Consider the following 12402-nt stretch of genomic DNA (forward strand, 5'->3'; position numbering starts at 1 on the left):
AAAGCACACGAGGACGCACACATTTGCTGGGAGTGTCACGATCGTGGTCTTTGACTCTGTGTTTTGCGTGACTGTCAAATTCTGTTACTTGACAGCTCTGTGAGATTCTTATGGGTTTATTGTGGGTTTTTGTGGTTGTTCGTTTTTTACCTTTTTTATAGTTCCTGGTTGGTTTCTTTATTCGTATTCTTGGGTCTTCTTAGTTTCATTATCTGAGTTATGCTCTTGCTTGTAGTTTATTTGTACTTGATTCCTTGTTCCTCTATGTTCTGCGTTTCTGTCTGTTTAGTCATTTCCTGTTTTATTTTGCTAATCTCATGTTTGATGTACATTGTGTTCAGTTCTACTTCCCTCTTCCCATCTTTATAATTATCCCCAGCCATGTTCCCACCTGTCACCCATCCTCTCCTTGTTCTCTGTCACGTCCTCCCTCATGGTTCCGGTTTGTTCCCTTCTGTACATGTGTTGATTTACTCTTGCAGTTAAACAGAAATAAAGCTGAATTCTGACTTTACCTTTCGCCTCCTGAGTTCTGCGTTTGGGTCCAGACTCTACCTGCCACGCAACCATAACGAGACAAGGAGAACCAAACATACTGCCAACATTATTAAAATGATGGCACGGTCAGATCCAGTATCAGCTCGCCTGGGGCAGTGAACAGACAAGATTAGCATCATTTAAGAACTGCATGAGCTCTGCATACCTGACCTGAGAGAGCGTGGGACTAGAAGGCAGCACAGATATGTTTAGCAGTCACCATCACACGGCTACTTTAAGACCCAGGCAAAGAAAAGTCAACAGCCTTTTATTTTTAACTCCTCCTGGCTAATTAGTTTACATTCTCCCTCTCTGTGTCTCTGTGCTCTCTTTGCTCTGCACTTAGCTGATGGATGGTTAACTCCCTCAGCCAAACACCCAGCTGTTCTTCCTCCTCACCTCTTTATTACTCACAGCTCACCTCCCATCTCTCTCCTCCTCTGTCTACCCCACCTCAATATGCAGACTGGAATCACCACTTTGACCTTGTTCATTACTGAACAAGGCCTCCTTTCTAAAAATAATTGCAGACCTTGGTGTAATTCATCATTTAAGAAAATGATGTCCAGAGTAGAGCTGACACTACGTCTGTATTGCTTATTTTCTTATTAAAGATTCACGGATTTCCTGTGGTGTCCTGGGCCCCATTATGTGAAAGCCTGTGAGTGACAAACTTGAAATTTGTCAAAATCTTTGTACAGATACCCCTTTTTCCTGGAAAAATCACATAGATAGAAACCGTTGTACAAAACTCCCTTTGAGGGAGTTACCACAAACACAGACTCACAAGTCTTTATCACAGCTTTTACACATGAAGGTTTAAACCAGGTTAAATGAGTTTTTCAGAATCATTTCTATATTAAAAATCCTGGCTTGTCCTCTTAGTCTTTCCCAGCTGTTTACTAGTGACCTCCTGCCTGCCTATCTAACAGACGGCGTTTCAGTGAGCAAGGTCAGACACTGCCCATTACACAGACTGTTACATTAACAAGGCATGGCACTGGGAAGCAGCTGGCTGTACTAGAGGATATGCTCACATTCCTGTCCCATCCTGGAGATCTCTGAGTCACTCCACGCTGGAGTGAAAATATGGAACGAGACGCCACAAGCAACAGGTGGGCAGGGGAGTGGGGAGCTCGAACAATGTTTGTTCTCATATTAGTAGAACGGGAAACACTCTAAGTGCAAATTCACTCCTGCAAGCCTTCATTCCCACGTGTCTGCTCTTACTGATGACCTACATTCAAAAAGGCATCAACATGAAACAGAGGGCCTGGTTTTGGTTCATTTTGCCTTTATTTTTTTGACAAGTAAAGTGGAGAGAAAGAGCAGAAGTGAGACAGAGCCACAAATATTCTGAGAATCCTCTCATCTCATCTGCCCTTAGCTCAAAAATACAGATCTACCTGCACAGTTGTTCATTCACATATTGATATTTTTTTTATATACACTATATTGCCAAAAGTATTCACTCACCATTCCAAATCACGCTTCCCCATCTGGCAATCTGATGGATGAGTCTGGGTTTGGTGGTTGCCAGGAGAACGGTACTTGTCTGACTGCACTGTGCCAAGTGGTGTGGGGTTATGGTGTGGGGGTGTTTTTCAGGAGTTGGGCTCGGCCTTTAGTTCCAGTGAAAGGAACTCTTAATGCTTCAGCCTAACAAGACAGTTGGGACAATTTCATGCTCCCAACTTTGTGGGAACAGTTTGGGGATGGCCCCTTCCTGTTCCAACATGACTGCACGCCAGTGCACAATGCAGCTCCATAAAGACATGGATGAGCCAATTTGGTGTGGAAGAACTTGACTGGCCTGCACAGAGTCCTGACCTCAACCTGATAGAACACCTTTGGGATGAATTAGAACAGAGACTGTGAGCCAGGCTTCTCATCCAACATCAGTGTCGGACCTCACAAATGTGCTTCTGGAAGAATGGTCAAAAATTCAAATAAACCCTGTGGAAAGCTTTCCCAGAAGACTTGAAGCTGTTAAAACTGCTAAGGGTGGGCCAACATCATATTAAACCCTGTGGATTAAGAATGGGATGTCACTCAGATTCATATGCGTGTGAAGGCAGAGGAGTGAATACTTTTGGCAGTATACTCTATAATCTTTGATTACATTTAATTACAATACTGGTATATTTAGTATATAATCTATTCAATATTAACACGGGATTTATAATTATACCAACAGCGCTGTGAAAAGTGTAGTATAACTTCCGCAATATAGGATCATGAAAGCTGACCATATGATCACTCTGCAGCACTTAGACACATCCATATCATCAGTGTTCCAGTGTTGTGATGATCACTTTCATTTCATGGTGCTGCACTATCTGCTCTGCAGCGTCTCACTGACTCCCTGTCATTCAGCATTTGGGAAGTATTTCTCCTTCCTCTTTGTATTGCTCTCTGTGTGAATGCTGTAGCACACCAATGCAAGTGGACGACTCAGTTGTGGCTCATTTCTACAGTTAAGTAAGCACTGGCAGCACAGTGGCAAGTTTACATTCGTTTACGTTTACATTTACATTTAATTCGTATATGCATGCATTTCTCCAGCCTCATCTCCATCTTAATCTGTCTCCATCAGCCTTTGTAGAGACTGCAGAAAAACCAAAAACCAATAAATACACTGCACCACTGAAATGTCTTGAATCAATCAGCACACCTTAAACAGCAACATGACAATTCTGACCATTTGTTTTTATTTGCTCTCCTGCATGCCATATTTTAGTGATGAAAAAAAGATAAATTAACTGTACTGCAAATATTTTATTTCCTCACTTCTAGGGAAAAAAGTGACAGAGCATCATTATTACTAAATTATTAGTATCGCTTCTGTATCACTACACTCTGTCTTTCTTTGTGTTGTTTTTTTTTTTCTCCTCTGCTAAAAAACTCCTAACCCTACTAGAAGTCTTCCTCCCTACTCCTAAAGGTTTTCATCATAGGAGCTTTATCTAGGAGTTGAGATGCTTTGTGAAAATTTTTTATCTCTACTAGGACTGAGTCCTAACTTTTAGTTGATGTATGCCCACATAGAGGAACTATCCTTAAATGCTGCTGATGTTGAAGTCCTCCCCTCACCAGCAGTAAAACAGTGTGAGTCTCAGCATATAAAGCCTACAAAGTGCAGGGGACTGACTTGTGGGATGACTGTGATGATCATGTCTGTAGAATTCTCCTCTAAAGCAGCTACCAGCCACAAACTCCCTGCCATGTTGTCTAAAGGTCAATAAATCCACTAAATACAAGGCACACATGGCCAGCAGATGTTGGGTGCAGCTTGTCCATCGGTCACTCGACCGAACAGAGGGAGCTCCTGTGGGTTTGGTTAGTGATTGTGGTGCTGTGTGTTTGCCTCGGTGCTCAGCAGCTGCTCGGGGAGACCTCGAGCACTGAACAGACTCAAGTCCTGTTCGCTGTAGGAGCTAATCAGAGCGCCCGATGAAGAAAATCTGGCTCCACTTAGAGGGAAAACTCAAAGCACACACGGGACTTGAAATTAGTGTTTGGTGTGTTCTATTCTTGTGCACATATTCATGTTTATGACTCAAAGTGAGTTTAATAACATAATTGCATTGTGTCTGGCTGATAATTGTTGAAATTGCCACATGTGTAAAAGAGCAGAGGGTAACCTTTGTGTGGCTAAAGGCTTAGGTCAGATACCCTGAGTATAATTTAACATACACGGGGGAATGCTGCTTGTGCAAAGTCATTTTTGAGAGATTAGGTCTGAACTGACGATGACCTCTTGGGTCCCTTGAGAGGGGAGGGAGGGGAAAGAGTTGGGGAAACAACAAATGTAAGTTTCCAAGGTTAAGCTCCTCAGCTTTAAATCACAAACTGATTTTATTTAGATTTTTCTGAAAGTTTTTTTGTGCACATTATGAAAATCAGTTCAGAGAACTGGAATGGAATGGAACATTTTCTGCATCTTAAACTGAGTCTTTTTTAATTTATATACACCCTTTTCACTACAGGAACTCTGGGCAGGTGTGGCACACACACTTACAGGAAATTCCTCTTATAAGCCCCTTCAGCCTCTCTGCTTCCACTGCAGTGGGGAATCCACTGGATTCACACGGGGAAAGAATTTAGTGACATCTTCCCCGTGGATCACTGAGACCAAAACAATGACAAAAATGGAAGAAGCTAAGTCTGTGGTAGGTTGCTGTGTTGTGCCTGCCTGTATAGCTAATTTCATGTAGTTAATAACAAAGTTTCTCCAACTTCTGATAGGTGTTCAAAATTAGCCAAGTTTACCTGAAAGTAGCCCTGAAGGTATGGCTCAGTATAGAGAGCAGGTTCTTCTACATGGACCCTGCCATATTGTGTCACAATGTTTCTACAACGGTCTTTTGTGCATTGAAGTGACAGTCATCGTAGGCTTTATGAGTAGTGAGGGAAGTGTGAGGAAGTAGGCTGAAATCTGCAGATGGAAAAGGGACCGCGAGTGGAGACAGTTGGACGGCCGTGAGAGCAAAAAGCTCCACTCCAGACTTTGAACAGGACGTGTGAACTTGGGTGCAGCGTTTGAAATATGGAGGGGCAAACGAAATCATGTTGCTTTATGTGTAGGATCCTGCATTCTTCCATGACAGCTAACTTTGTGTCAGTGTAAGATCTAATGAAGTAACTTTTTAATGCTTAACTTTGTGGAATATGATTGTTTCATCATAATCAACTGTGTGTGTGTGTGTGTGTGTGTGTGTGTGTGTGTGTGTGTGTGTGTGTGTGTGTGTGTGTGTGTGTGTGTGTGTGTGTGTGTGTGTGTGTGTGTGTAATTACAGGGCTACAGCATGAAAGCACCACACACTGTGACTTCTTCCACTGTAACTCAAGTTACGTTTCAAATGTCTCAAGAAAATACTAAGCACACCAAATACATCCTTCCCTTCTTTCTTTCTTCTTTTCTTTGTCTCAACTTCATCTCCGTTTCCTTCTGTCCTTCCTCTCTTCCATCTCCTTCCTCACACACTGCAGTGTCACACTGTAATTGCTGCTTGTCTGCTATCAGGTGTGGCCATGTCTGTGAGTGCTTTTTGACAAGCTACACAACATGACTCCAGTAAGCCTGTTATTAGACTCAGCCTGTGCCTTGTAGCAATAAAACTTCCAGCATTGAAAAAAGCAAATGTCAAACATACAGACAGTGCAGCCACAGTCTTTAGAAAGGAAACTTAAAATATCAAATATGTATTTCACGTTTGTTACGCATTTATAAACACATAAAAATAATCTAAATATAATAATCTGCTACCGCCTTACAAACTCTCTTTGTGAAGTGTGATTAATTAAAAGCACACACCTTAATGTAATCCTTATGAACCAAAAACTCTGGGTACAGACCGCACTTAACACTTTATTTTTTAACAGTTTTATCCCATTTTTCCGATGTCAGTGAAAGTGGATATCCCTAATATGGTCATCTTAGGCAATCATCGTTGACTGTGAGCACAGAAGCTCCTCCCACCTGCAGTTTCAACCTTCTGTTTACAATGAGGAAACCAATCAGAAAAAAGTTGGCCTAAAGTGAGCGTGGCCATGGGGGGAGGAGCTACAACAGCTTATTATAAACTGAGGAGCTGCATCACGGCTCAGTATAAGATAAATAAGGGTTATTTTGAGCTGTGTCATGCAAAGCTAATCTAGTGTTAGATGTTAGATTCAACTCACTGTCATTGTGCACACAAGGCACACAACGAAATGATCGTTCCATATCGCTCATCCAGAGACGAGCATCTGCGGTCATGCAGCCAGAGACCGGCGCTACCGTTAGGCAATGTGGTTTAAGTGTCTTGCCCAAGGACACAACGCAGCGCAGGGACAGGGGCTTGAGCCGGCAACTCTCCGGCTGCAAGGCGATCACCCTACCCACTGCACTACAGCCACTTGAAGTCCAAGAATGAGAGCATGAAGCTAGAAATGAGCAGAATGGTTCCACTTCAAATTATACTGTGCTTCAGTCAGGTCACACTTTCCAAAACCCTGCTTTACAGCGTCCTCCTCACCACTGTCAGAGCAGAGCAGCTCCACTCAGGTTCATAACGTTACCAGCCACTTCATTGTTTTTAATGAGACCAGCACCATTTCCTATTCCTCCTCCCTGCCCCGTCACCACCCCTTTCCTCAAGTCCTCCTTCCCTCCTTTTATCTCCACCTCTTCTTTTCATCCAGAAAAGCTCCTGCCAAGAGCATGAGGAAACCTAACTCACCGTCCTTTCATATAAACAGGTTTACTCTCTCCCTCCACCCCCTTGTGTCTAAAGTCTTTCTCTCCCTCTTCTTTCTCATTGTCCCGGTTCTATCCAACCCTTTCTCCCCCCTCTATTTAATCAGCCTCCCTCTCTCGCTCTCTGTTTCTAGCACTGGTGGTTAGCAGGCTTTAGTGCGCCATTGTTCAGGCATCTGCACATTTCCGGAGGCTGTCGCTTACAAAGGCTTTTGGGAACACACTCTTTCGCTCCCACTGCCTAACCAACTCTCACCTGCCCACAGCCACACACACACACACACACACACACACACACACACACACACACACACACACACACACACACACACACACACACACACACAGTAGCTGAACAAAGCAACATTCCTACACATAAACTTCCAAGAGAGGTGTATTACGGGGGATTTACTTTGTGTCATGAGGTAACCCTGATCCTTCTTCATGTCAAGTTTTGCTTGCTTTCCTTTCTTCCTTATTGCCACTTCCTTCCTCTCTTCCTACAGAACAGTGATGAGTTAGTGCCTCCTTCAATTGCAGTTGAAAAGTTTTTTTCTGTCCTACTGAGGAATCACAGAAGAAAAAAAAATGAACTTTTTAGCATTTTAAGTGCTAGAAAGTTGCACTGCCTGAAGGTAACTGGCCTGTTTGCTCGAAGATATCTGCACTCCTCAAACACACACAAGCAGCTCCCTGCAGGTCCTCTTCTAACTGCACCCACAAAGAAATGAAACAAGAATTTGAAAAGAAAAGTGGAGGCATGGCTGACTCTTTTGTCCCTGTGATCAGCCTCAGTCCTTTCTCTCCATCTCTCTGGTTCTCTCTCATCACACACACATACTGACACACGCCAATTAACCCCTCCTCTGACCTGTGGGTCTCGAAATGACCCTTGACCTCACAGCTCGTCCTCGGAGCCATTGGGGGTCTGAATGGACACCTCCCTATCTCTGTAATGACAGCGCAGGAGGTTTATAGATTGTTCGCTGTTCCGCACCGAAACACATCTCATCTTTCTCTGTAGCTCACTTTTTTTTTTTATGGCTGCTAACACTCAGCTTCTAACAATAAAGACTGTTTTGAACTGTGAATGCAAAGCAACTCCACAAGAGTCCAAAGAGAATATACTGCTCAAAAAAATTAAAGGAACACTTTTTAATCAAGAGTTTTAGCATCAAGTCAGTTAAACTTCTGGGATCTGATCAGTTAAGTAGCAGAGGGGGTTGTTAATCAGTTTCAGCTGCGTTGGTGTTAATGAAATTAACAACAGGTGCACTAGAGGGACAACAATGAGACAACCCTCAAAACAGGAATGGTGTTACAGGTGGAGGACACTGACATTTTTCCCTCCTCATCTTTTCCAGCTCCTCCAAAATGGCAGATCAATACGTGCCATTACCAGAAGGTATGCTGTGTCTCCCACACAGAGATTCCCAGAGAGCAGCTGGACAGGGCCGTAGAAGGTCCTTAGCCCATCAGCAGGACCGGTATCTGCTCCTTTGTGCAAGGAGGAACAGGATGAGCACTGAGCTACGAAATGACCTCCAGCAGGACACTGGTGTGGATGTCTCTGACCAAACAATCAGAAACAGACTTCATGAGGGTGGTCTGACAGCCTATAGTGGGCCCTGTGCTCACTGCCAGGCACCGTGGAGCCCAATTGGCATTTACCACAGAATACCAGAATTGGCACCCTGTGCTTTTCGCAGATGAGAGCAGGTTCTCTCTGAGCACATGTGACGGACGTGAAAGGGTCTGGAGAAGCCGTGGGGAACGTTATGCTGCCTGCAACATTGTTCAACAGTGATGTCCAGATCTGCATTGACAGGCATGCATACAAGCGTGGGACCCACACAAACTACTGAGCACCATTTTGAGTTGCTGCAATGAAATTTGAGCAAAATGGACTAAAATGTAGCATCATTTTTTTTGTCTTTGAATTCAGCCCTTTGTAGGTTGATCTTTTCATTTCCATCAAACAGCATGGCATCCTTTTATTCCTGACACATTACCCAGTTCATATCAGTATAGATTTCCAGCATGATTTTTTTTTCCCATTGAGATCTGATGTGTTTTCAATAAGTTCTCTTAATCTTTTTGAAAACAGTTTATAATGGAGCTGTAAATGGCCAAAATAGGTCCACTTTAAACTACCTACATACTTGTGTCAATCTGTTTATCTTTAATTCTTATTTATTTTTTGTCAGTGGGTAAGCCTGTCTTCCTCTGTCATCACGAGTCACTTATCAAATCACAATCCACCACTTCAGCCGTCCCTTCTGTCCGAGCCATTTACTAAACTTTAGCTGAAGTCAGTGAGCCCCCTAAAACTTCACCTTTAATCATATTTCTGAAGGCGTGTATTGCTTTCAAGATTAAACCAGAAGCACAGACTTATTTCACTTTTAATTGTTAGTAGTTGACCTGCTGAAAGCTCTTGTTAATCTGCTCCTGAGCAGTGTGTTGGGTGTGATTTGATCGGGTTTAACAGACAGAACCCAAATAAATCTAACACCATCATTACATTTGGATTGGAGTGCTGTTAACTGCTTAATGATAAATAGGAGCACAGGACCTCGTTCCCCTGAAGGGTGAAGTTCCTGGTCCATGGTTGGGCTGAACTGAATGCCGTCTCCATCTCTCGGTGTTCTCATTTCCTGACTTCTTTCCCACTTTAAATCAGTTTGAAGAGCACAGTGCAAAACAAACATGAGTACAGTGTGAACTGCACAAAAACTGTTTTCATTTTGGCCAAGAATTTATGTGGCATCATATTTATGAATCCCACTTTTTCCCTTTTTCCTACTTGATTCACTGAATGTAAAAACTGAAAGCCCTCTCTAACTTTACACATGCACCCTACAAACATGTGCTCTGCTCATCAAAGCATAGGTTACATTTTCTACCCATTCCTTTAAAAAATACACACAGGGCTGCTGTGTGCAGAGTGGAAAGTTTATTGCTTGCTGTATTTGTTTCTGCTGTCTGTGAACCACAAGCGGAGTTGCTCTGTGTTTTCAGCTGCTGCTGCTGCCAAAAGTAGTCCTTGTTCTGCTCATCAGTGGATCTCCTGAGTAGAAGCACTACTGGAGCCAGCTGCCAACATCTGTCCGATGCAACAAGGTTCTCTCCAGGGAAGCAAATGATTGATGATTTCAAGGACCGACACCACAGCAAACTGGCAAGTGAGGCCAGTTTGACAGGAAGGGCGATTGTGGGAGGTTGTTCACTGCTTTACAGTGTGCCTGTGTGAAAATGCGTCCAGGGTGAACAATTACAGGCACCGATAGTGCTTTGTGATGACGACATGGGTGTGTTGAATTCGGACAGATTTAAAAAAAGAAAAATTGTGCTGCAAAGTTTATTCTAATGTGACTCTGAGAACGTAAGGCCAGCGACACCAATAGCAATGCACCAAAAAAAATGTAAAGACTTACAAAAAGAGACAACTCAACCTTCTAACAGGAGTTAACCTGATGGCTAACCTCCCACTAAGCTCTGTTAGCCATCACAAAGAGCTGCAGATTTGATCAGTGGGGGCTGACAGCAGGCGCTCATAGACTTTAACTGGAGCCATGAGAATGCTGTCTTCTAGCTGCAGGGAGCAAATGCATTACAATGTATTTTACTGAGGGTCATCGCTCAGATAAATCTTTAGCTCACAACCTCTCTGCTCGGACTGGTGCAGTCATGCCAGTTATATCAGTTATATTTAAATAAAGAAATTGTGTAGTGAAAGGGGACATTTCTTAGCTTTTCTGCTGCACACATTCAATACAGTACACACACACACACACACACACACACACACACACACACACACACACATACACACATCCAGAAAGTAGGCAGGGGCGCTAGAGATGTGCAGTGGGTGTCTCTATTTGTGGATTCAACTGGGCTGTTTTAGGAGGACCATAAAACACGGCAACACCACCCAGAGTGAGACACAGACACAGACAGAACGACCCCTGAGACCCTGAAGGCACCAGGGGGCCCTGAAAAAGAAACATCAGATATCTTATCTCTGTGCAGGGAAATGTAAAGGCGCTCCCTTAGGCCTCACATCCAGCATGTTTCTGACAGTGCCTTGGTATATTTGATATCATTTTTTTCCTGGGGTAAATGAAGAAAAAAGTAAGGCGTGCAAACCTGTTTTTAAAATGTTCTAATGGTCTTGACTCTGAGTTTTTGCTCAAATTACACTGTGAAAAACCAGCAAAGTTGTCTTCTGTCCTGTTTTTTTTCATCATGACAAGTGAACACCCTGCTCCTCACAGGGGCATCAAGAGAAGATTACTCACATCCACATCATCCCACCTCACTCGCACTGCTGTGTACTTGCTGCAGGTCCTTTGAACTCAACCTTTACAGGCTTAACATTAAAATGCTTTAATCTCCGCGTCTTCCAGAGACTAATCAAAGCAGCTCGGTGACCTCAAGTCACTTGATAACAGCCATACCCGCTCACTGAATCGCTTCTGAGGATTTGTTATGGAGCAGAAAACACAGACTGACTTCAAAGCGCTCGGTGTACACGCTGCTTACCGCAGAGGAGCGCAGCGAGCGTGGCTTGCATCTCTGAGCGCTCAATCAGCCCGCGGCTCCGCAGCAACCTGCCACACACAATCAACACACAATCAGAAGGCAACAAAGTCATGTGACGCAGAGGTGTTTGTATCGTTTGATGCAAATGAAAGGTTTAGAAAAGATCCGCAGTTAAAGTGCAGAGGAAAGCCAGGATTCCTGCACAGTTTTTTTTTTAATTTTTTTATTCTCTATCAGTTTCTGCTATTTAAATCACTGTGTGGACCTCTGCTCTGTTTCACTCAAGAAAGAAAAAGTATAAACTATTCTCAACTATCCAGCGTGATAAATATAGCTGGTTGTCTTTTGCTTAACCCTAAACATAATCATCTTACCGTTTCTGTCCTCTTTCTAACGTTTCCTCCCGTGCCGCGTTTAGAACGGTCCCTCTCCGTCCACTTGTTGCGGAGTTCCCGGACAGAAGCGGAGCTGAGCGGTGTGCTGTGATGAGGACTTCTTCTGCTCCTCTGCCCCCCCAAACCCCGAGCTGGACCACTGGAGCGGAGTTCAAACAGCACGGATGCTTTCTTCAATACGCAGACAAGCGAGGGGTGCTGCACGATCGCGAGTTCGAGTCCTCCAGTGGGCCGATGAGGTACGCAGACTCAGCTTCCTTCTGTTTTCTTTTCTTTTGTTGCACCTCTACATCATCAGCCAGACCATTCAGTTCTTTACTCATGAGTCCAAGCAAATACATTTACACAGACTTACACCAATCTGTTTTTTTTTCCCATTAAATTGCAACAAACATTAATTAACACCTGTCAGCTCATATATCCGAGCAAGGTAACTTCCAATAGATTAAACCTATGTATACAGGATATGGCAGACTTTGTTCCCCCTAATGATTCCTATGTTAAATGTGATTAGGCAGTATGATAAACACAGACAGGCACTTATTGGGTTGTGCCAAAGCAGTTACCCCTGTCAGAAATTGCATCCACTCCCTCCAGAGCTGGCAGAGGGGGATGAGGGGTAACTACTGTGGCAGGACACAGTGTAAGACAGTGGGCCAGAGCCGATTTTCTTTCTTTCTT

The 12402-nt window shown here is 43.6% G+C and overlaps 1 protein-coding gene across 3 annotated transcripts in view; it reads right to left on the reverse strand.

Annotated features, from left to right (window-relative positions):
- lamb2 (laminin, beta 2 (laminin S)) overlaps positions 1–11918 on the reverse strand; it is a 48173-nt gene extending 36255 nt beyond the window's left edge. Inside the window, exons 1-2 of one of the 3 annotated variants that reach the window (XM_030732834.1) lie at positions 11701–11918; positions 11327–11394 (exon numbers count right to left, since the gene is read on the reverse strand). In XM_030732834.1, coding sequence (XP_030588694.1) covers positions 11327–11357 — 31 coding nt within the window. In that variant the 5' untranslated portion in view covers positions 11358–11394; positions 11701–11918. The remainder of the gene's footprint in view (positions 1–11326; positions 11395–11700) is intronic. The other 2 variants (XM_030732835.1, XM_030732836.1) reach the window with 2 other exon arrangements.
- Positions 11919–12402: the final 484 nt, after the last annotated feature.

Source organism: Archocentrus centrarchus, chromosome 7, assembly GCF_007364275.1.
Source record: "Archocentrus centrarchus isolate MPI-CPG fArcCen1 chromosome 7, fArcCen1, whole genome shotgun sequence".
Lineage (NCBI taxonomy): Eukaryota > Metazoa > Chordata > Actinopteri > Cichliformes > Cichlidae > Archocentrus > Archocentrus centrarchus.